At 45.1% G+C, this 26,047-nt stretch overlaps 1 protein-coding gene across 12 annotated transcripts in view; it reads right to left on the bottom strand.

Annotated features, from left to right (window-relative positions):
* DLGAP2 (DLG associated protein 2) overlaps positions 1-26,047 on the bottom strand; it is an 844,777-nt gene that overhangs the window by 356,306 nt on the left and 462,424 nt on the right. For all 12 annotated transcript variants that reach the window (XM_078069920.1, XM_078069913.1, XM_078069921.1 and 9 more), the window contains one exon: positions 25,557-25,589. In XM_078069920.1, coding sequence (XP_077926046.1) covers positions 25,557-25,589 — 33 coding nt within the window. The remainder of the gene's footprint in view (positions 1-25,556; positions 25,590-26,047) is intronic.

Below are 26,047 nucleotides of genomic sequence, written 5' to 3' on the forward strand. Positions count from 1 at the left end.
ATCTCAGGAAACAAACTGAGGGTTGCTGGAGTGGGTGTGGGGTGGGAGGGATGGGGTGACTGGGTGATGGACACTGGGGAGGGTATGTGCTCTGGTAAGCGCTGTGAATTGTGCAAGACTGTTGAATCTCAGATCTGTACCTCTGAAACAAATAATGCAATATATGTTAAGAAAGAAAAAAAGAAGAAGAAGAATGTAGCAGGAGGGGAAGAATGAAGGGGGGGAAATCGGAGGGGGAGAAGAACCATGAGAGACGATGGACTCTGAAAAACAAACTGAGGGTTCTAGAGGGGAGGGGGTGGGAGGATGGGTTAGCCTGGTGATGGGTATTGAGGAGGGCACGTTCTGCATGGTGCACTGGGTGTTACGCACAAAAAATGAATCATGGAACACTATATCTAAAACTAATGATGTAATGTATGGGGATTAACATAACAATAAAAAAATTTTAAAAAAAAAGAAAATGGCAAAAAAAAATAAAAAATAAAAAAAATAAAATACATTGGGAAAAAAAAAAAAAAAAAAGAGGAAACAGGGTGAGAGCCCAGCTCTCACAAGTGATGCTGGTGGAGCCCCTCTTGAGCCCTGAGCTCAAAGTATTTGATTTTCACTTCTACATATAGTGTTTTTTGACACATTATAAAAGAAAAACATGAGTAGACAAGTCAAAGATGGGAATAATTAAGGCACATTTATAGTGTCTCACTGCTTTAAAAAAGCCCCTGTGTCTAAGCTATCCTTTCTGTTTAAAAAAGTAATACTTTTTGTATGAATCAGCAGAATTATGTCCTCAGAAAGATATGTCTCATTGCCCGTGTAACTGGATAGTTGGCTATTATTCAGCTGCAATACCAAGGCACCAGATATCAATGCAGCAAAGCCAAAGCATGTCTTGTATTACCTCTAGGACAATTTCTACCTATAAGCATGTTCTTTCCAAGTATCTTTTTAAAACTACTCTAAAGGCACAATCTTACATTCGTTAGTGTCTTTTCTAAATGTGATTGAACTCACTGAGAAAAATGAATCATGGAACATTGTTTAAAAATAAATGTATAAACTGTTTTCCAACTACAAATCCTGAGACACACCATTCAGATGGCAGATACCAGGAAATTTCAACTAACAATAATTTTTTTGTCTATTTCTGTTCTTTTTTTTTTTTTTTTAGTTTTATTATGTTATGTTAGTCACCATACACTTCTATTTCTGTTCTTATTCCACTACAGAAACCATTGAGAATGTGATCGATGAAACAGAACACAAACATCTACTTCGAAAATATAAGCTCACGTGATTAAATTTCAGGTGGAAACTGCCTTATCTGGTAGACTCTGTGCCGTATATAACTGTAGCAACATTTTGGCAAAACACCAAAAGCAAGATAAATAAAGCAATTTGCAGGTCATTAAGTCCTGGGAATTTGATGCAGAGAGATATGGAAGCAAACAGAGATTAATGGAAATGTGGAAGGTCAAGAACAAAGAGGGACAGAGAAGACTTTTTTGGATATAAGGAGTGAAATGAACAGACACAAAAAGTGGGTGAGTTGAGAATCCTTCACTTATATCAGAGCTATCATTTCTTCTTGAAGCAAATCCCTTTTTTGTACTGATGCAGAAAACAGTACCACGATGGGCACGGTCTTCTGACGCTGAGCCTCATTACACGGGCAGGTTCATTTTAATGGGCTTCCTTGAAGCAATTTAGAAAATGACACATGAGCATTCAACATCTTCGCCATACTGAAGAATGAATGTTTTTCCCCCAGAATGCATTTGTGTAAATCCGGGCACTTCCCCACATTGTCTACAGCACCCTAGCAACCACGCAACCGTTTGTCCCAGGGACAGTGCACTTAACTGAAAAATCCATAGAATTCGCAACATGCATAGTCTCACCTGCTGGTCTGAAGACTAGGCAACAGCAGACTTTAAATAATATTGCCTATTACCAAAAAAGCCACAAACCAGTTACAGAAAGTTTAGAATATATGAAAAATGAGGAAGAAACCTCCTGGAGTTCTATTTTATAGATAATCCCTCTTTACGTCTCTGTACTTTATCTGTGGGTGACTTTGCGGTCCTGCAAACAGGCGTGCACTGCCTCAGTCCCTGCATTGTTGGAAAGGCTATAAGCATGACACTGAAAGGCATCACATGGGAGATACATGCTTTAGCAGCATCCCTTACTGCCAGCGTTAAGGGTGTTTCCAATCGTTCGCTTGTATAAATCAAGTTGCAAAAAAAGCCAGTATGGAAACTTTTGCTAAATTTTTACTTACTTTCATGGATAGAGTCCCAGAATTAGAATGATAAGACTATAGTGTATGGGCACCATCAAGATGATTATTAGGTAAAAAGAAAATTTGTTACTAAAAAAAAAAAGTTGAATAGTCAATAAGAATTTTATCAGCATCATCACTGTCACTTTATGGAGTTAAAAACATGCCAAACAGAAAACTAGAAATTAGAACAAAGCAAAACAGCCTTAGGGCTGAAATAAACTGCCTTTTGCAGCCACAGAAGTAATTCATGTTTTCAGTAAAGCAAAGGAAATTACATTTATATTTTATTTTAAAATAACTTGTATTCTATAAATTAAAACAATTATGTTATGCCCAAAGAATCACGTGCTTCCTTTTGTAAAATGCAAGGTCTGGGACTCTGGAAAAGGAAATGGAAGGATGGAGGGAAGGTGGGTGGGGGATGGGGTAACTGGGGGACGGGCACGAAGGAGGGCACGTGATGTGATGAGCGCTGGGTGTTATATGCAACGGATGAATCACTGACCTCTACCCCTGAAACTACTGATACATTCTACGTTAATTAATTGAATGTGAATTTAAAGAAAGGAAGTGGAAGGACGATAGGCCCAGAGTAACAGGTGCGGCCCCGTGCCTGTCCGAAGCCTCCCAGGACCCTCTCGCGTCTTTCATTCTCAGGTTTCTCCCAGAGCCGATCAAAGAAAAGAGTGACAGAAACAGAATGTCTCCTATGCATCTCCGACCCCTTCATGCAGCCGGCGTCCCGGGACAGCTTGGGGAGGGGGCTCCTGCCTCTGCCGGGTCGGGACCTGGGTGTCATGATGAGTGCACGGCACTGTGGTCTCGTCCAAGTGTGACAACAAGGAGGGCTCGGAGCCAGTCCGCCCTGCATGTGATTCTGTTCTCTGACACTGGCTCGGCGCTGAGGTCTGCCGTGGGCCCCGCAGGCTGCTGGGGGTTGGCGTGTGGCCATCGGCCCCGGGGGCAGGAGGGCTGGGACTCGGCAGCAGTTCCTGAGCATCCGGCCTGAAGCCTTCTGGGGCGAGTCTAAAGGATGAGGAACCACATCAAGGTCACCATGACAGGAAAAGCCAATCTATAAACTGCCTTTGCCATAAACGAGGGGACAGAGCACTTGGCTCAAAACCCAACTCTGAAACCTGGCGAGTGTGTGCTTTCTGAGCCCGCTGTAAGTCAGCTCTGCTCAGCCATTAGTTCGTGGACTAACTGCAAAAACACTTTCTATTTCTACATACTTGAACTATTACTATGTGTTGGACATTATGATAAGACCTTTACACACACAATCACATTTAACCCTGACGACACTCCGAGCCGGGTACTGTTATTGTCCCAATGTTACAGAGAAAGCTCAGCAGGGCACGTCCTGCCCCGGGTCACACAGCATCTCTAGGGTCCCCTGGCTCCAAACCCAAGCTCCCCTGATGGCTCCCACACAGTCAACGGCTCGCTCCCCAGACAACCGCACACCAAGTTCTGAATGTAACCGCAGGGGTCAGCTTTAAGACACTGTAAGCCTTGAGAACGCCCTCAAGGGTTCCCCTGGAGGATCTTCACATGCAGGTGACATGAAGGTGTCTGCCCCGACACATGCTCTCCTTCCGCCCCTGTCACCCATAACTGGTACGTCCAGGGAAGGACTGCACCCCAGTGTCCATGACCCAGGGATGAGCTCCACGGTTCCCACCCCTTCTCTATGGGACAAAAATCCTCATCCCTCCACACACACCTCAAGTGTCAGTTCTCCCTTGAAGGTTGTTTTCTTTCATCTTTGAGCTACAATCACCCCTCCTTCCTTTATATACTCCCTAAATACCACGTGCTCTTCATTCCTCCTATTAAGTCCCTGCCTTCCTACACATGTAGAGTGGGGTCCGTTCATTTTTTTTTTTTTTTATGCAGGGAAAATCAATCAATATCTATTAACTAAAGGGATATAAATAAATAAATATTGTGACACAGGCAGGCGTTTTGATTTTCCCCAGTTAAATATTCATGGTCACTCTTAATCACAAGGGAAGAGATGGGAGAGGAGAGGAGTGTAGACAGCCTGCAGCCTGGGTACATTGCTGGCTGACATCCTTAGCAGCAGGCCTCACTGAGATCTGATCCATAAAACTGGCCAATGGACAGGAAACCTCAGAGGCGTCTAAAGCAGCGAGTGAGCGACTACCCCAGCTGAACGAGAGGAACCACGCAGACTGTGGAACCAGAAAGAAGATTCACACACACAGGAATCAGGAACCGCCGAGCCCTGCCCGCTCATCAATGTCACCAAACCCCGCTGCTCCGAGTGGAGAAGGTTTTGTTTATGCTGTCTCTTGACCTGGTGCAGGGGACAGACTCTAGGTAGGCCCGGGGGTCCCCACCATCTGGTGTTCATGCCTCTGTGGGACCCCCTCCTCTTGCATGTGGGCAGGAGCTGTGACTTGGCTGTAAGCAAGGCCATGCTGTCACTCCTGGGACTGGGGCACATTAGGAGGAAAGACGCCACCCCACTGGCAGACGTTCCGGGTTCTCTGGCTCCAGTGTGAGCTTCGCAGAACACGACAGCCACGGGAATCCTACTACCACGCTGAGTGAACTTGGGAGCGGGCGCTCCGTCGGACAGACTGACCAGTGAGAACACAGCCCTGCCCGACGCCTTGACTGTAGTCTCGCGGAGATCCAGCTGCGTCGTGCCCAGACTCCTGACTCAGGAACTGCGACATACTAAATGTGTATCCTCTTAAGGCATTTGTTTAAGGTAATTTTTTATGCAGCAATGAAAAGCTAATATCCCTAGAATTCCAACTTCCCTCCAAAGCATGCTCTTCATATACCGATTAGGACCCTGCTTCTCTCTGATTCAGGGTTTTCAACACATTCACTTTTCTTACTTCTTGATGAATTCAACTAGTACGGGCCTTGTGTTTGCGTGTCCATGTGTTCACACAGACAAAAGCATAGATCCACAGCAGGTTTAAAATTTTATGAATTAAAACTGAGTTGAGGGACATTCTAGAGCATAGAATCAATGAGTTGACAAAACCTAGTATCAAAATAATCAAAGGACTTTGAAGTTGTTTTCACAAAGGGCTTTTGAGATGGAGAACTTCTAATTTAAGATTACTATAGTCTGGGGGCACCTGGGTGGCTCAGTCGTTAAGCGTCTGCCTTCGGCTCAGGTCATGATCCCAGGGTCCTGGGATCGAGCCCCGCATCAGGCTCCCTGCTCAGCGGGAAGCCTGCTTCTCCCTCTCCCACTCCCCCTGCTTGTGTTCCCTCTCTCGCTGTGTCTCTCTCTGTCAAATAAATAAATAAAATCTTTAAAAAAAAAAAAAAAAGATTACTATAGTCTGACTGTCAAACCACAACAACGTCACACATCTCTTACCTGCAACTGCACACAAGTCCCACTTAGGAAAGTACCTATTTTTCAGTCTTATTGGGATATAACTGACATAGAACATGGTTCAAGTTTCAGCTGTGCAGCGGTGATTTGATATATGTATATACTACAAAATTACCAAAATATATATACGCAAAATTACCACAACACTCGTCACCTCACAGCTGTCTTGTTTTCTTTTTGTGATGAGAATATTTAAGATCTACTTTCTTAGGGGAACCCTCCTACACTGTTGGTGGGAAAGCAAGCTGGTGCAGCCACTCTGGAAAACAGTATGGAGCTTCCTCAAAAAGTTGAAAATAGAGCTACCCTATGACCCAGCAATTGCACTACTGGGTATTTACCCCAAAGACACAGATGTAGGGATCTGAAGGGGCACATGCACCCCAATGTTTATAGCAGCAATGTCCACAATAGCCAAACTGTGGAAAGAGCTAAGATGTCCATTGACAGATGAATGGATAAAGAAACTGTGGTATATATATACAATGGAATGTTACACAGCCATCAAAAAAATGAAATCTTGCCATGTGCAATGACATGGATGGAACTGGAGGGTATTATGCTAAGTGAAATAATTCAATCAGAGAAAGACAATTATCCAATGATCTCACTGATATGTGGAATTTGAGAAACAAGACAGAGGATCATAGGGAAAGGGAGGGAAAAATGAAACAAGGTAAAACCGGAGAGGGAGACAAACCCTAAGAGACTCTTAATCTCAGGAAACAAACTGAGGGTTGCTGGAGGGGAAGTGGGTGGGGGATGGGGTAACTGGGTGATGGGCATGAAGGAGGGCATGTGACATAATGAGCACTGGGTGTTATATAAGACTGCTGAATCACTGACCTCTACCTCTGAAACCAATAATACATTATGTTAATTAATTGAATTTTTTAAAAAATGAAAAAAATAGGAAGATTAAAAATAATCTGCTTTCTTAGCAACTTTTAAGTATGTAATGCCGTATTATAAGCCACAATCGTCACGCCATGCACTAGATCCCCAGGACCTGTTCATCTTAGAACTGAAAGTTTGTGCCCTCTGACCAACATGTCCCCATTCCCCTCCCCCAGCCCCTGGAAACCAGCACCTACTGTCTGTGAGTCTGACTTTCTTAGAGTCCGTGTATAAGTGAGATCATGAGATCATGCAGTCCTGGTCACTCCCGACTTATGTCACTCAGCATAAGGCCCTCAAGGTCCGTCCACGTTGTCACAGTGGTGGGATTTCCTTCTTTATTATGGCTGAGTAAGATTCCATATATATTTTATACATACTTACATATATTATACATGCATGTAAAACGTCTTTATCCATTCATCTGGCAATGGGCACTCAGGTTGTTTCTGTAACTTGCTTATCATAAATAATGCTGCAGTGTACATGGGGTGCAGACATCTTTGCAAAAGTTAGTGTTTTCATTTTCTTGGATAAATACCCAGAAAAAAACTGCTAGATCACAGGGTAGCTCTATTTTTAACGTCTTGAGGAACCTCCATACTGTTTTCCAGAGAGTGGCTGCACCAGCTTGCATTCCCACCAAGAGTGCAAGAGGGTCCCCTTTTTCCACATCCTCACCAACACCTGTTGCTTCCTGACTTGTTGATTTTAGCCATTCTGACCAGTGTGAGGTGGTATCTCATTGTGATTCTGATTTTCATTTCCCTGATGATGAAGGATGTTGAACATCTTTTCATGTGTCTTTTGGCCATCTGTACATCTTCTTTGGGAAAAAAAATGTCTATTTAGGTCCTCCTTGCTCATTTTTTCAAATTGGATTGTTTGGTTCTTTTGCTGTTGAGTTGTATAAATTCTTTACATATCTTGGGTATTAACCCTTTATCAGATAGATGGTTTTTACATATTTTCTCCCATTCTATAGGTTGCCTCATCATTGAGTGGATGTTTTCCTTTGCTGTACAGAAGATCTTTAGTGTGATGCAGTCCCACTTGTTTATTTTTGCTTTTGTAGCTTGTTTTGCAAATTTCTGTAGTTAAAATTGATTCCCTGTGGTAAATGAAGTTTGCTTCTCCACAACTGTTAATTTTCTGTAGGTTCTTTTTCCCAGTGTGAACAGGAAGATATCACTTCTGCGTAGTGGTCCATGGGTTTATCGATGTGAAGGACATTTCTGCATTAATATATCTCCTCTGAGAAGACTGAAAAGTGCTCATGTTTTAATCAAATGAAAGACTGAGGCATTTTTATGGCTTTAAGCCTCTTGTTGTCAAAGGGATCTTCAACACATGATTCATTTATGCAATGTTAAAACCACATGTGCATAAAATATAAACATAGGATGGCTGGACCAGTGACTAGGGAGAGGGTAAGATGGAGCTTTTCTTCCCTAAACACAGTCAGCTACACAGGGATCTCTTTTCTTCAATAAACCCATGGTTTGACTAAAGAAATATATCATTTTTATTAAAACCTGAATTTTATTAAAGCCTGAATTTTAAAGATTCATCAAGTTACTGACAGCTCTAGTAAGCAAATAAAATGGTATGAGAATCTTTTTTTTTTTGCTTTCTTCAAGTTAGCATAAGGATTTATTTGTATTGGAATTCACTTATTCTTCCTAGCAATTATTCCTTCAGCCAACAACAAGAGAAGTAATTGAGTATTGACCATGTTCAGGATTATGCAGATGACCTGGAGAGTAGAGTCTCGAGAGTTTAGCTCATTGCAGTCAAGGATCATGCCTCACGCCTCTGCTCTCTCAATCACAGAACTGGAGGGCTCAAAGAGATCACATCTCTCTTTACTTCTGTATGTAAACAGAGAGCCCCAAGGATTAAGTGTCTTGTCCAAGGTTATCCCACTCTTTGGTGGCAGAGAAAGAACTAGAACACAGCCCTTCTTTCTTCTGTGCACCTGCTCTGCCTTGTGCCTAGCTCCTGCGTCTGATCTGGTGTGGGTGTTTTTCAGAAAGATCATGTCCCTTGCATTCTGTAATTGGAAGAGGCCATTAAAAATGACTATTGACTAAGACCAAATATGAATCGTCATTGGTTTGTTCTGCAAGCAGTTCGATGAGTTCCCAACCCTGCCAACCTCCCAACACCCCGTCCAGAACCACGTTAAATTAACTGAGATTCAAGAAAATTCTTCCAGCACAAGGTTTTACAATCCACAAGACATCTCTATTCGACTTTGCTTCTATATTATTGGCCCTGACAGGTTGGGCAGATGCTCACCTTAAATGAATTGAGGCAGGGGACAAGGGTTGGGAGCAAACGGACCCTGGCCACTTATCTGACGTGACCCCCATGAGTTAGCTCTGCTGGTTCCTGCCCCTGAGCTTTGTTACAGCTGCACCTGCCTGGAAGGTCCCCGCACTATTCATCTGCCTGGACAACACTTGGATACCCTTCACCACTAAGTTCAAGAGTCATCTCTCTTATAATCATTTTTTATAATCCACCTGCTTCCTGATAAAACTGGCCATTCCCTTTGAACACTAAAAATCTCTAACAGTATACACTTGTTTTATGTGTTTCTTGATATATGGATTTCTCCCTATAAAATCTCCCTATTCTATTACTTTCTGTAACCCTAGTGCTTAGTATAAAGTCTAATGAAAACAGGTTGTCTAGGTATCTGTGAAATAATGATAATAATAATAAATAGAGCTCCTAAACATTTGGCAAAGTGGCCATATTTGCCCAGATGCATCATCCCCTTCAGGACGGAAAGGAAGCATATGACATAAATCACTCATGTGTCCCAAAAATCCATTAGGAAAGCAACCACACTTCGAATCAACAATTGTATTTCTAAGATTTCTAGAATTTGCCCTAAGGAAATAATCATGAATGAGCATACAGATATAGCTATGAATATATTCATGAAGGTATAACTTACATTAGTAAAAAGATTAGAAACAGCTTAAATTTCCATTAAAAGGGGATTAATCCAATAAATCACAGTGGACCAACACAATGGAATAATACATAACCACTAAAAATGATATTTAGAAGCATATTTAATGTTATGGAATACAGGACACAATTCATAACTGGCAAAAATGCAGATAATAAGGAAAGATGCGTGGTATGATTCAATAAACAAACACATCTATTCGTTGCTGAGTACATTCCTGAAAACCCTGCTGTAAAGTGGAAAGCCATAAAATGAAACCTTAATTTTATTCATTTTAATGAGATAAATTATAATGTCTTCTTCCAATCCAAGGTACGCAAATAATTTTTGCTGATAGAAAAATGTATCAATTAAAGAATCCAAACAAGTTTATGTTTGTCATAAATACTCCAGTTAAAGTAAAGCAACAAAATTGTGCCATAAAATGCAAGTGACGGGGTTTGTTAGACCGGCAACGTAGCTTTGCTCGGAGGGTGTGAGGGCATGCTTCTTTGGAAGGTGACAGAGCAGCAGAGAACCAAGCATCAGAAACACAGCCTTTGGGCTCCTGGTTCTCGGGCACCTAGACCGCACGTGCATCAGCAAGGGAAACATGTTCAGGGCAGAATAAAGGGCCAACATGTGTCAACAGCACACACAGCAAGAAGTCACGGCGATGTGACCTCGGCACCCCTCCTTCTTGGGATGCCCCAAAGCAAAGCTCTGTGGGTGCACAGAGACGTGGTCCGGGAGTCTGACCCATCATGGCTGACCCGTCTCGGCTCCAAGTGAACCCACGTGTCAGCCCCAAGCTCTGATGCTGAAGTATCACTCTGGGGGTGATCTGGGGGTTATTTTGGTGGTGAAAAAGTAGTTGCGTGATTTTTTTTTAGAAGCTGTTAGAAAGAGATGTAACATTTCAAGAGCCCCTATGGTGGATGGTTGTTGATCCTAGTGTCAAAGTAAGAAGTCTGAGAACACACCCGCAGAACAGGAGGCCCCACACCGGGTCCCGGGGATGGGTGGGTGACGGAGGAGTCCTGTTTTCATTTCCCCCAGTTACATTGTATTGTTCTCTTTTGTAATAAGGTCAAAATAAAGTGATCAGAAAAATAAAAAAAAAAAATAACATCCATATATGACAAATCTAAATTGATGAATGTTTCTAATGAGTAATGTAGATTTTTTATAAAAAGCATATCTTATTTGAGTCCTTAGAGAGTTCTCCAGAAATCCTTATTTTACATGGAATTTCCCCTGTTCTCCTCTTTTTGGATTGGGGACAAAGCCCCAAAAGCCCCAGAACGGCAGGCATGTACTTTGACCCTCTCCTTACGAACTTATTATCAGCAGAGGTTTTGCGTTATCTTTTTGGCTTCATGTTTCCACAAATATCTGACAAGGAAACATAATTCCATTCTCATGAAAATGATGCTCTTATGACTTCCATGGCATCTGGAACTTAACGTCTGATGGAGAAGTGAATCCTTGCCATTTGCTTCAGGCTGCCGTCCAGGCATCTCCATGAATGTGACGTAGACACCCGCCCCTTCAGCATCCAGGTACCAATCCTTCACCGTGACTTGTTTTTCTTATTCCAAATTTTGTGCTGCAAGCTACAAAGTGTGCTTGGTTCTCTCTGCTCCATGACCTAGCACCGTGACCTGTGGTTGGCACTTTGCCTTTCTGAGCCCATTTACTTATTGGAGACTGAGGTATTTGGACCACATGATCTTTAAGGGTTCCCCCCAATCCTTAATATCATGATCAAATTATATAAATACATATAACACCAAAGCTGCTTCTGTGTGATCAGGAAGATACGAGAGCCTGGCATTGTAGTCAGACAGCTCCAGATTCAGATCCAGTCTGTCTCTCGCGGATCACGTAAGACTGAGCTGGCCACTTTACCGATCTGTTTATGAGAGTAAGTTAAGAAATAAACAGAGTAGCCGCAAATCCGACGGATCTGCGTCCTGACCGCAATGTGGCAGGACGGTGCTACGGTGACCACGGCTGCACTAGAAGGACTCGTGAAGAATGCGCAGTGAGCGCTTCCTGATGAAGAAATTAAAGAAATACAGAGCATTTTGAAGTCAGTAAATTACGGGCAAGGGAGTTACTTCTCTGCTCTTGTCACCATCCTGAATGTTTGGTAGAAATTCTTAGTTTGAACTGAGCTTGGTCATTATTTAAAAAAATGAAAATGAAAACAGAACAGCTGTCTCAGAAAATAAATCCAAAGACACTCATCGTATGTTCCATGTTCTTACAGATGTTGGTGGACTGTTGTGTTCACGTGTGTGTACGTGTGCTTGTGTTTGTGTGTGTGTATTCACTCCAGGACACTTACATTTGCAGAAGAACAGGTCACTTTTAATCTCGTCTCTTACATAAATTAAAATATAACCTAAAAATGCACTCTCCATAAATGTAAAAAGAATCTAAAGCAGACTGAGAAGCGGTAAACAGGGCTGCCGTGCTGAGACTCCGCAGCATTATCAATGGTTGGATCCCAAAGCTGTCCTTTGAATTGCCGAGACTTTCAAATGTGAAGACCAGCGACTGAATGGCTCGGGCTCTGGGCTGATCTCAACATCAGAAGGTGTACTGACAAGTACAGACCCAGCTGCCCAGAGTCAGGGTGGCCTCGTGGCCTCACACAAAGTATTAAGTCAGGACAGTTCACCGAAGGTTTCCCACTAGGGATTCTATCAATGTCACTCCAGCCGCAGCCTTTGAACAGAACCCCAACCCTGTCCTGGGGGATTCTACAACGAGCTTATCTTAATTTAACACACGGTATCCATCCCAGTTCCTTAAAAAACAGCTTCTCAGTGGACTCCTTCACCCTGGCTGCAGAATTTGGATTAAACTCAAACTCAGACGCATGTTTTTATGCAGCAAACTCAGCACCTGTGAGGAGCCAGCACACCTTCCAGAAAGGACGAAGATGCTGTGGCACATCCACTGGATGAGAACGTCACACGTTCCTGCCCCACGGTGCCCGCCGCCCTCCAGAACCGCCGGTGGCAGGACGCTGCGGATCGTCAGTCTCGGCGTAAACCCAGCCAAGTGGTACCAATTAGACTCAGAGCTGCCTCCCCGTTATCCCACACCCGGGGCTAGTCAGTATTTGTGGCTGGGGTGAAGGCCTGTCCCCAAACTCACCCAACCATACCATCCAGATCGACAAAAAGTCCCTCCTGCACGTGGCCCTGGGCAGCTCTCTGGAGCTAATCACCTACTGATTCCTATCGTAAGTGTTGGCCCTAAGTGAGAACCAAGGTCACGTCCCAGCGGCCAGGTGGGTTTTGTCAGAGATCTAAGGCAGAGAATGACCCACAGCACTGAAATAGTAATAAACTATGACTGTTCACTTCCAGTTACCCGGGAACAGCATGAGAGCTGTTCTTCTTACCTTTTTGTGGTCCTAAACCTCCATTTGAAATTGATGAAAATGATGTATCCTTTTGCCCATAAAGCATAGACACTTCCAAAAGTTGTGCATAGAGTTGTGGGCTAGTCATAGACCGACGGCTCCTGGTCTGTCTTAAAGAGAGGTAGGAAAAAATCTGCAGGATGACATGAAGAGTCGCCCCCGACCTGAGTCCCAGAGACCCCTCAAACCTCAACACCATGGTTCCTGAGCCTTGTCCTCTCTTAGGGTCCAGCAGGTCATTTATTCCAGATGCTTTTCCCACAGACAGTGCTCCACATTTGATTATTCCTTCCCACAGGTGAAATCATTTGCTTCTTCTCTGTCGTGACCATAACACAAAGTTAAAAATGTTACGGGATTTATATGACATGTATGCCTTTCTTTCTCCACAAGACATCACTGGTCTGAAAACCCCCGTCACCTGGCTCACCACCCTCACGTGCCAGACATTCTCCATATATCGACCTACGCAAACTTAGTGCTTCAATGGCCAAAACCTGAAGACACATGCTGATGGCAGATCTATCAATTCAAATTCCATCCTTAGGGGCGCCTGGGTGGCTCAGTCATTAAACGTCTGCCTTCAGCTCAGGTCATGATCCCAGGGTCCTAGGTTCGAGCCCCACATTGGGCTCCCTGCTCAGCAGGAAGCCTGCTTCTCCCTCTCCCACTCCCTCCTGCTTGTGTTCCCTCTCTCGCTGTGTCTCTCTCTGTCAAATAAATAAATAAAATCTTTTAAAAAAAAAATTCCATCTCTTAAATGGGGGTGTTCCACTACTCGGTATTTACCCCAAAGATACAAATGTAGGGATCCGAAAGGGTACATGCACCCCAATGTTTATAGCAGCAATGTCCACAATAGCCAAACTGTGGAGAGAGCCAAGATGTCCATCGACAGATGAATGGATAAAGAAGAGGTGGTATATATATACAATGGAATATTATGCAGCCATCAAAAGGAATGAGATCTTGCCATTTGCAACGACGTGGATGGAACTGGAGGGTGTTATGCCGAGCGAAATAAGTCAGTCAGAGAAAGACATGTATCATATGACCTCACTGATATGAGGAATTCTTAATCTCAGGAAACAAACTGAGGGTTGCTGGAGTGGGGGGTGGGGTGGGAGGGATGGGGTGGCTGGGTGATGGACACTGGGGAGGGTATGTGCTATGGTGAGCGCTGTGAATTGTGCAAGACTGTTGAATCACGGACCTGTACCCCTGAAACAAATAATGCAATGTATGTTAAAAAAAAGAAGAAGAAGATAGCAGGAGGGGAAGAATGAAGGGGGGGAAATCGGAGAGGAAAACGAACCATGAGAGACTATGGACTCTGAGAAACAAACTGAGGGTTCTCTCTAGGAGGGGGGTAGGAGGATGGGTTAGCCTGGTGATGAGTATTAAAGAGGGCACATCTGCATGGAGCACTGGGTATTATATGGAAATAATGAATCATGGAACACTACATCAAAAACTAATATGTAATGTATGGTGATTAATATAATAAAAAAAAATTCTCAAAAAAAAAAAAAAACGGGAGTGTTCCAATAGCTTCTGTCATTACATTAACTGTCCTATTTCGCTTCACAATACCTAAGTAAATATTTCAGAATTTGAGAAAATGGAGAATAATAACATGATTCTAATTTTATTACTCAAGAGCACTCAGAAGCATGTCTGTTAGAAGAGCCACACTAGGTCGAATTTCTCAATGGCATCATGGAACCTCTGTCAACGCTCGGGTACGTTCCTCCTTGTTGGCTGAGTTTGTTTCTCTAAGGACCACTCTTAACTGTATTCCTGAGAATTCCCACCGAGTCATTCCCACAAAGACCGAAATGAAATTTACATCTCACTCGGAGCCACTGAGCACTTTTTTAAGGCAAACTGTGGCCCTACAGCTCTTTCTCCCGTCGCCTCCCGCCTCATCCCTCTGCCAGCTCAAGCGCTCATGACAAGGTCCACGTGTGTGGAGAGAGTCTCTGCTTTTCTCTCTAATCTTTAAGAGAATCGGGATAATAAATCCAGGAAGTTTCTGCTCCACACTGTTCCCTGTGAATCTGTTGACCAGTCAGCAGTGCATGAGCCCGACAGAGAATTAACAAATGTGCGTGCTCTCCTACTACGTGCCAGACAGACGAGGGGAAAGCTGCCTACAGCTACTTCTCCCAAGACTCCTAAAATGTAGAAGAATCTTCCACTGTCTCCTTACCCCGAAGTGCCTCCTCGCCTTATGAGCCCAAGCAGCCCCGTCTACAATCATTCATACGCCAAGTCGGACTACACAGGACCACCTCTTAGAGAACAGCACTGACCATCACCATTGCTACAATACCACCACTGGCTCGCTATTGACCACAATATTGCTTTAATTCTCAGGTTTTCTTCAGCTGCACAACCCTGCATCTCCCCAACACCTGGAATAATGCCTGACGGAGAGACAGAGGAAAACCACCGAAATGGGGCAGTCAACAAATGAGCGGAAATGCAAGCAGCACGTAGGACACGCACCTGAGTCCTTACTATGCACCAGGCACTGTGCCAAACACTGTAATTTTCAAAATGGCCTTGAAGTGAGGGTACTAGTGTACACATTGCGCCGATGAGGACCTTGATTCAGTGAAGTTACATGATTTGTTCAAGGTCTACGGGTCCTGCAGGGAGAGAGCCGTTGAGTTCTAATTCTGTATTCTTTTTTTTTTTTTTCTTAAAGATTTTATTTATTTGACGGAGAGACAGCGAAAGAGGGAACACGAGAAGTGGGAGTGGGTGGGAGAGGGAGAAGCAGGCCTCCCGCTGAGCAGGGAGCCCGACGCGGGGCTCGATCCCAGGACCCGGGCATCACGACCTGAGCCGAAGGCAGACGCTTAACGACTGAGCCACCCAGGCGCCCCACTAATGCTGTATTCTTAATTTATGGTCTTTTTAAACATTTTCACACTTTTTCATTTATACATTTATCACTAGTTCATTTAATTGATAACTTACTACTATTCACTCCAGTAATAGTTAACCTGCCAAAATTAACTACCACAGACTTCATGAAGGTGTAGGGAGGGCCGTGAATCGGAGTCACGGGAAGTGGGTCATCCCTCATTACAGTTTTGAAAAATTAGTGCCCATCTGCCTTCTTTGCTGCATGTCTAATAATATAGCAGAGTTACACTAAATAGCAGATCAATGATGCACAACGTCATGGAAACGCTCTCTCGGCGGATGCCTACATGTAGACAATTTGGAGGAGAACACCGGGCCCATGGGGTTAGGCTCTCTAATGAACCGTAAACACTGGGATACTGACTCCAGATTCCTGGTCCAACTCCCTTCCTACCAGACTCAGAGCCTCTATTTCTCCCCAGAAAGGAGTCAAGACAGAAGACATGTATTTCAAAACTATTTTCTAAAACAAAACCAGTGATTTTGTACATCATCAGTCCATAAAGTTGTGCTGATCGATAATCACAGGCACTGAAGCGGCCGCATGTGCATCCTCCCACCGTGCTGTCCGTTCCAGCCTCAGAGACATGTGTCCCCACAAGCCCGACTTGTGCAGACTGAAGTCACTCCATTGTGAGAAAGGGGCCCTACATCCAGTTTGCTTTTGTGGGTCCAAGGCCCCTGCCCACTCCACCATGGGGCCCCTCCTCCTGTGAGAGCACACGCCCATCTCTACAGGCCCCCCTGCGCTGACTTCCAGACCCACAGCCCGCGCTGGGCGTCTGAGCGCAAGACCGGTGTGGGGGCCGCCCACGAATTCCATATTGGATAGTCCCCTCGGAGGCCGTCCCATAAAGGTCGATGCTGCGAAAACCCTGAGCATCTGTGATTTATCACGTTGCTAATGAGATGCAACAATCAGAGAGAAAAGCAAAATTATGACTACATATCACTAATCATAACAAGTTTCAGCAAAAAGTTTCTCCTTTCTTTCAGCCACTTAAAAAGACATGTAATATCTAAAACCCAGTCGAATGTATGGGCTAGAGCACTGGAGGGTGGACGAGGGAGGTCGCTGGCTGGACCTTGGGCTCACGTCCCCTCCTCTGGGAAGCGCTGCGGACAGACGCCCTCCCCAGCAGGAAGGAAGTTAGCAGCAGGGCAGAGGAATGGGGAACATGGGGGCTGCTCAAGAGCCCTGATTGTGCTGAACCCCAGACTGCTTTTAGGCCCAGGCCAGGCCCCACTGCGACCCTGTGGGTCACCCCTAGAAGGAGCAGGTCTACACGGGCTGTCGGCACCCGGCACTCACTGCCCCGGACACAGAGATGCTTCCTTGTCCCGGGGACGTCCTGGGACCCACCAGTGCGGAAGGAACCTCCCCAAAGCATGTCCGCCCTGTGTGCCAGGGCCGAGCCTAAAGCATGGGATTGGAATTTGAGGAAAACAAGTAACGAGCTGAGATCATTTAACTTCTGGGTAGACACTTCATCATCAAGAAATAGAAGCACCCGGCGTCTCTGCCTTCCTGCAGCTTCGGGAGGTGGGAAGGTTCTCCTTAGGATGCGTAACTCTCAGCACAGCAACGCAAAGACACCACATTTGGGGGGTTTCACGCTCATCTCACGAGACGGCATGGCTGATGCTCAAGTATTGCAACAGAACTCTTGCTTTCAAAGTGGGCAACATCCAAACCTGAAGATGAATATCAGGTCCTCTCCTCATGCGAAATGTCTCTCTTTAGCCCTTTTCCAATACTGGAAAGGAGCTTGTTATGAATTCTAGGAGGGATTCTAGTTCCCTCTTCCTCTATGTACTCAACCACATATATTCCATATGTCCTTTCATCTCCCGAACAGGCTTCAAAGTACGGCAAACAGGCGCGGGTTTAGCAACAAGAGAATAGACAGTACTTTACCTAAACATACTAAATCTGAAACCTGATATTTAAATTGCTCGGCAACCAGAAAAATAGAGCACTTATTTATTCCTTGAGCATTAATGAGGTAAAATTGCTTCAATGCGGGCTGGGAATGCTTGAATCTCAGATACTGGATAATCCAAAAACACGAAATGTGCAAATTAGGGTTCATTTGTGCATTTTATATCTTTCTGCATAAATGCATAATTGTGACCGCGTCTCAGACCCCAGATGGTCCATGCAACTCATCCCCATTCTCACTCTATCTTATGTAGTGGCTATGGTTTCACCTCTGATTCTAAGTGTGGCTGACAAAAACTGCCTTTGTTGGTGATGAGACCAGATATCTGGATGGTCAGTTTTATGTGTTTGGCTCAAAAACACACAGCTGTGATGTGTACAGGGCTGTCTGGGGCCCAGGTGTGAAGATGAGAATGACACAGTCCCTCCGCTCACGGTGCCGACCGTGGGGCCGAGGCAGCTCGTGCCCCAACAGCATCTACAGGGGAGGAAACTTGGAAGGCGTGTAAGACAAGGCGTGACAGAGGGTCTCTGATGGGAGGCCACAGGGCTCATCAGCAGCTGGGGCTTGAGCTGACCGTGCAAGTCTGTTCCCAGATTTCTCTGTTTTTAATAAAAAATATTACATGTCCCCTCTGCCTCCATCCATGCAAACCCTAAGGTCTGCTGAGATAACAAATGTAAGCCACCCCTTGCGTCCCTTCTCTGTGTTCACGTCACACACACACACACACACACATGCACAGACACACACAGACATGTACACACACATATGCACAGACACACACATGCACAGACACACACAGACGTACACAGACACACGCGCAGACACACAAACACACGCATACATGTACAGACACACACATGCACACACGTATATGCACAGAGACACGTATGTGTCCACACACACATATACAGACACACGCACACACGCACACATGCACGCACGTGGTCCCCGTGCACCACCCCCTTGCTGCGCCCGTCACACTGCCATAAATCCTTCCAAGTCCAGAAAGTGCTCATGGAGCCCGAAGTTCTCAGGTGGGGACCCAAATACAGGGGGCATGTGTGGCCCGCGGCTAAATGTGGGCAGGAGGGAAGTTGTGGCGTTTATGAAAGACTGCGTGTGGGATGCCTGTGGGGACAGTGAGGGGCTCTGCCAGCATTTGAAGCAGGAAACAACAGAATATGACGGGGGAGCAGATGTTCGCAGCTGGCCAGAACAGCTGAGCAAGGAGGCTGGGTTCTCTAAGCTTTTGGGGGCCCCACAAAGGCGACAGCAGAGAAGCTGCTTCTTGCTCCACACCCTCCACCAAAAGAACATGTGAATCTGTGCCCATCTTGAAACCAAAAGGGTCCTAGATTTCTGCAAACATTTCCAATAAATCTCAGGTGGTTTGTGCAAGCACCTGCTGGAATGTCCCATAAGCCACAAGTATAAAAGAACTGTGTCCACGCGCACAGGTAGACGTTCGGAACTTGGCCAGAGTCCCTGAGCAGACAGCAGGCTGTGCTCCCATCCAGGATGCCCGGGCCCAAGGAGCAGCTCCGAGAGTCCTCTGCTCCCGCCTGGTGTGACCGGCTCGCCCCGCGGGACCCTGTGCGCACAGATAAGCGGTCTCCTAGCAGGATTTGGGGCCTGTCAGTTTCTCCTTACAATCCTTGGTTTATTTTTTTGTTTTCCATATTTCAAGTCTATTCTAAAGTAGATGATTGCTTTAGCTTCTTGAAGTGAGTATCCTTTTTTCATTAAATAGTGACTTTATTTATCTATAACAATCCTGGAGGCATTTCCATCCTGTATTTTGTGTTACCTGAAACTTTCTTCCTTCTGTCTCTGTCTCTCCCCTTCTCTTTTATTCCACTTTACATTGAACAGGTGCTGTTTCCTTACGCACCCCTCCTCCCCCCACATCTTCTCAGCAATTCTGAGGTATTATTGCAAGGCCGTCCAGCACCCATTTGCACGATGAGAAGCCTCTGGGAGTCACTGCACCGTAAATAATCTGTACATTCTCTTTGGGGATATTAAGCTGTCCCTTATATTCCACCGTTTCACTTCATTGGATGTGTGTGTGTGTTTATTTATTATTTATTATTTATTATTATTATTATATTTATTATTTATTATTATTTATTATTTATTTTATTTATGTGCGTGTGTTTTAGCATCGGGAGTCTTTAGATCAAAAAGGCACAACAAATTTCTTCAGTTTTAAAAAAATCTCAGCCTTTCCTTCTGAGCAATGCCTGTCCTCTGTTCTCCTCAGTGTCTCGTTTATCTGCAAACACGGTCTTGTGTTTCTCAGGGCATCCCCCACGCTTCTTCATTCGTGTCTCATGTCACCCTTGGGATTTTGATGCAAAACTCTGGGGAATATCCTCATATCTGTTTTCTGATTTGTTCATTCTCTGTTCAGCTCTGTCTAATCTGCTTTATGATAGATGGACACAGTCATGAATTTAAATGACATTTCTTGGCTTTGGGTATGCTGTTTGTTTTTTAATCTGTCTTTTTGTCATACTAGATAGTTATTTCATTATGGCTTCTTTTCCTTTTAAACACCCAGTTAGTAATTTTCCACACACCCAGTATCTGTGCAAGCCGCTATTTCTAGCACTCGCTTGCTTGTCTTCTGCCATGTGTACTCATCCCCTTGAAATGTCTTTATATGGGTTATAATCTTTTATTGTCTTTTTTAGGAAAGGGGGAGTCCCATGTTGTCAAAGATTCTGTAGATAATGTGTGATTTTGATTCTGCGACAGCCCTCGGGTTCCGATGGCATCGTCACTGATTTGGGAACAATTTTCACATTCATTACCCATGCCTCCAGCGTGTGTTTCTTGCTGGTGACTTTATATTCTACCCATGACCCTGGAAATGTGACCGGCTTTCTTCATACTCTCTTGGTCAGTGTTTTCTAGTCTTTTTCTCACACATGGGAAACACGCTGAGATTCTGGGTTTCATTCCGGGGGCAGATTCCCAGCTCCTCCCATAGGCCTGGGTGCAGGTGCTCCCACATCCCACACCTGCCCGAGTGTCCCCCCTTCCAGCCCATCCCTGCACCCCCTTCTGGGGCTTATGTCTCAGGGGCTATTGTGGCCTTGAGTCTTGCCTATCCTCTGGTTTAAAAGTCTTTCTTTATTCTGGGGAACTGCATGATTGCCTTTCCTTCACCCAAGCTCAGGTTTGCACCAAAAGCAGCCGTGACACCAGCTGTTTCATGACGTCACAGTGGGAGCAGCAGAACCTTCTGAGGCCCTCCATCCTGGCCTTTTAAGACCAACGGTTTTCCTTCTTGTATCCTCCACAATATTTTCTGATTTGTACTAAAACACTAACCATCCTAAGGTGCCAGAAGACAGATCGGCTGGAATGGAATTGTTTTCTCTCAAAAGCCAGTTGAATTCTTCAGTTCCTAAGCAACGCTAATTTTTTCTAGAGTGCCTGGCACATGTTGAGAACTTAATAAATGCTGGTTATCTACCACAAACCTCCAAGAATAGCAAACAGAAAAGACCATTTTTATCCAAAGCATACAATTAACGAGGTCTGATCTCCAAACGGGAGGGGCAGCAGCTGTGGGTGAGGCACGGAGGCCCCCCACTTCCGTGAGAGTGGAGGTGGGGCTGAAAGGCTTCTTCCCAAACCCGTGATGCCCAGGCGTTAAAAAGCAGCCTTCCTATTCTTCCCCAATCACCGAGAGACCTTAAAATCTCAGGATGACACCTACTCAGTTAAGGAGCAAAAACAGTATGGAAGTTTTAGATTCTTTAGAGTCATTTGTGAGGAAACTCTTGAACAGTTGCATTAAAAAAAAAAAAAAAAAAAAAAAAACAAGAACACAATGCTAGTAAATACAGGAAACATTTGCCACTTTTTTCTTACTCGTGAGCGAGGAAGAGAAGAGGTAGTTGGAGTTCCTTCTATCTGTAGTGATATAAGAGAGTTCCTTCTATCTGTAGTGATACATGAGTCTACCCCAAATGCTAAGAGGAGTATGCAGTTTGTGTCCTGAAACGATCAAAGTAAAAACCAAAACCAAACCAAAACAAAACAGGTTTAAAATGAAAGTCTCTTATCTTAACCTTTTTGTGATTTTTTTTTTGAACCTGAGTTTTGCTTTACAACCAGAATTTCTACAAATAACATCTTCCAAATACCCCAATATATGTTGATGCCTCCATAACCAGTCTACTTCTTTTGAAGTTATAATCTTAAGGCATCTATTATGAAAAATCCTTCCTGCTAAAATCCATCCGAACATTTTTGTAGCATTATTCCTTGCTACCAAATTTATATTATAATAGCTTATTTTATTCCTTAGTTTTAATTGGGTTAAATAACACAGATGTAAGATACTGTTATTACATTGTAAGGGATCTCAAATAAGTTTTCCTAAACCCTTCCAGGCACCATTATCTGTCTTCCCACGTTAGAAAATCGAGTTGCTAGGAGGGCAACTCGAGCCATAAAAATGTACACAAATAGGCACATCCCTGAATTGACGTCTGTGGTTCTACCATAATATTCCCTGTGGTCTAGTTGGAAAGCAAGTGCTGTGTCATGCATCTGTCAGTAAAGTCTGAAAAGGATCATATACTCTTAAATTATTTTCCTATATTAAATGGATGGGTTGTATCATGTGAAACCTTCAGAGATGCTTGCAGTGTCAAGATAAACTAGCGAAGTGATCTTTTTGCTAGATCATGTCACTCCAACATCGGAAAGACAACAAGAACCACGAAGAACATGACACACATTGAGACATCCTACCACGAAGCCCTGCAGCAAACCATTATAACAAGATTGCTCTTAGTAGATTTTAAACCTTTTTTAATTGGTCTCTAGTTTGGCAGAACTGGTGAGCGTATCCCTGCAAATGGCAGGTGAGTCTGGTCGAGAGACGAGCTCCTCCATTTCAGAGTTACCTGTCTGTACATTCTTGGTAGGAAGATACCAACAAATTAACAACGAATTCCATTAAACATTTTCCTCTCAAAATCATAGTCGTCCAAACTTCAGAAACCATGCAAGGTAGAAAGCATAAGCAAATCGACATACTGAAACTGCGATCTACATGTTATGTACAATTACAAATTTATGTTCTCTGCAAAACAGGCCACACCTTTGCAGGGATCCTCACCCGTGGCATCCTGAGGCCTCCAGCACCCCATAAACTTTGCTGCTAGTCTCGCTGCCTGACAGATATTATCATCTGAGACAATGCTAATTATTCCCTCTGTATCCAAAGACCTAGCTCCCTCCAAGAGAACCAACCATTAAAATGCAAATAGGTGTTTCCCACTTCACTGGTTTAGCAGAGAAAGACTGTTAACAGCTTTCTGACAAGAAAGAGAGAAGCGTAATGAGTTGAGGCCTTAACCTTGTGGATGGAACGAGCACAACGCACGGGATCTGAGTCTGAGTCTGCGTCGTGCGCCAGCCCCCGGCTCTGATCCTTTCTGTTCAGCGGCCTTTATGAGTTAACTGATAGAAGCTGCTGGAGAAATCACCAAACAAAAAAGCTGATTTCAGATTCCACTCACTGCACCCAGGCAGCTCTCACTTAGGCTAATTACTTAAATGATTTAAAAATGTATGAATATGCATGGTAGTGCTTTTCAAAAAAATAAAGCCCAGCTGAGACCATGCCATCAAATCTTTCCTCCCTTTCTCTGATTTGGAGCGAGTGTACTTGCATATCTGAAAGGCTGGGCTGGCTGCAGACCAGGGTGGAAAAGGGACGGCCCCACAAACACAGCCGCAGTCTCCCCGACCCTCACGGTCTCCTCCGGGTGGGTGGCTGGGACCGTTCTCTGACTGAGTACAGCAGGTCTTGGTCTGCCCCCAGAACAAGGCGGGGCACATCTCTTCTCTCCTCTCCCGACATTCATACACCTTCGGTGTGGGGCTGACGCTCTCTGGGATGTGGACGCTGAGCACCAGCAGGCTGCTGGGGGACGTGCTGGGCACTGCGCAGGACGGGCAGACGCAGGTCTGACGTCCGACAGGGTGGGGCCGGGGGCTCTGGACCTGAAGCGCTCCCGGGGGGCCGGGGGGAAGGATGCAGCCCTGCCCCTGCGGGGAGGTCAGCCGCGGGGACCCTGCCACCGGGGATATCCACAGGGACACACAAACACCTGTCCCTGGGCGGGGACTCCCCAGGGAACACCACCGTGATTCAACCCACACCCTCACCCAACCCCACGCGCTGGACTGATTTGTTGGAACCCAATCTGCTCTTTTAGGACTGCGAGAAGCAGGCAAGAGCTAAGACCCAGACTCCACACAACGCACACAGACTTCGCAGACAACAGACGCTTGTGAGTAGGAACAGGTAGGCGGGAAAGCAGGATGCAGTTTGGATCAGCCACGAGGCAGGAGTGGCTGAGACTTCGGGATTGCTCCAGGACCTGGAGCACGGTGAAGACTCTCAGCAAAAACTGCGTGTGTTGGGGGGGGGGGGGCAGCAAAGACAACTGCACAGGACGGCAGCGCGCAACGCGCACATTCCCGGCGTGGGACAGACACGGAAGTTACCACGACAAGAAAGAATAAAATGCCCAAATGCCCGGAGGACACACACAAGCTGGAGAACGCTGCAGGCACCCACCACACTCTCCCGGCCAGGAGGGTGCTGCTCAGAGGAGAAACCTGCTCCCCGTGGCCTCCCCGTGGCCTCCCGGAGGCCTCCACTCCAAAACCCTGGCAACACCAGGCTCCCGGGCTTCATGCAACCGTGACGATTTGAGTTAATGCACTTTGCCTGGCCGTATCTACACATGATATATACCTTACCCAGCACAGCAAGAAGTTTGAAGACTTAGTCATATCTCAACCACAAAATGGAAGCCACAGAGTGTTTGATGGAATTTCTAAGTTAACCCAATAGTCACCTTTCTCTTTCGTCTCATGGGTACAAATCTTTGCAGTGAATATGATGACGTTTGCGTGGCACGGTGCATATACTAGTCATTCATATTCAGGCATTTTGGGATCCTGGACTCCAGAGGCCATGACTCCACACTGTGGTGAGGCCAAAACCAGCTGCTCTGACCCTGAAAATCAAAACTCTGGTGAATTCCGAGCCCCCGTTAACGGAGGTCATGTGCCAATCACATTCCTTTTATTCTTTTCTGTTGTGACTCTGAGAAATAGGACAGATTTTGGCTTTAACTATTTTGGAACATAGTTAAATCACACATTCAGGCGCTCTACTTCTAAAAGTATCTTAGACGCATGAAATTTGAATTATCGTGCATTGTTTAATGTCACTGATTACCAGCACAGTTCCTGCTGCGCCTCTCAGATTTACTCATTAATAATACGGAATGGTTTTCCGAGGTCTCATTTCATATGAGGCTCATCAGCACTTTTCACTAATATATTTAAAGCCAAGAAATATGTATTTCTAATGTTGGCATTTATTACCTGGAGAAACCTGATTAAAATTTCTAAATCCAAAACAAAAAGGAAAGTGTTGTAATTTGGTTGTGATTCAATTTTCCTTTAGAGATTACCTCCTCTTGCCTAAAGCTCATCCTGCACACCACGCTGATGGTGTTACCCAGTTTCCATCAAACACCGTGGAGAGCGCGCGCTCGGACACGCGCACCGCCGTCGGTCACCGCGGTGCCCCCGCCATGCCCACCGGAGGCAGGGGTGATAAGGTGAAGCACACTCACCTTCCGGCTCCCCGCAGAGGGTGCACTGGGACTCTGCAAACAGAAGAGAGAGAGGCCATTACTACGGGGTCTCGGGCTGCAGGCGCACACTTCACGCCGGCCACCGGAGGGACTGGGGCTCCATGCAGCGGCGTCCACCAGCCCCACATGCAGGCGGCCCTCTCAGTACTCGGCCAGCCGACCCTGCGTCTGAGCAAATGTCACTGTAGAGAAATCGCCTTAGCAAATACTTCCTGCGTTACATTTCAGTAAACTAACGCTCTCTGTCACAGACACGTGCACACATTAAATATGTTTTCATGACTGTGTATGGCTCAACACAAATTACTTAGCTGAAATAAACGGTGTATTTTATCACCTAATTTAGTATCTAAGCCTTTACTTTGATTACAACTCTGTTATATCTGCTTTCAGGCACAAATAGTCACGAGCAAAAGGATATTCTCCTTCAATACAAACACTAGGCCTATAATTACTGACCATCCTCAGGA

Source organism: Halichoerus grypus, chromosome 3, assembly GCF_964656455.1.
Source record: "Halichoerus grypus chromosome 3, mHalGry1.hap1.1, whole genome shotgun sequence".
In the NCBI taxonomy this organism is placed as follows: Eukaryota; Metazoa; Chordata; class Mammalia; order Carnivora; family Phocidae; genus Halichoerus; species Halichoerus grypus.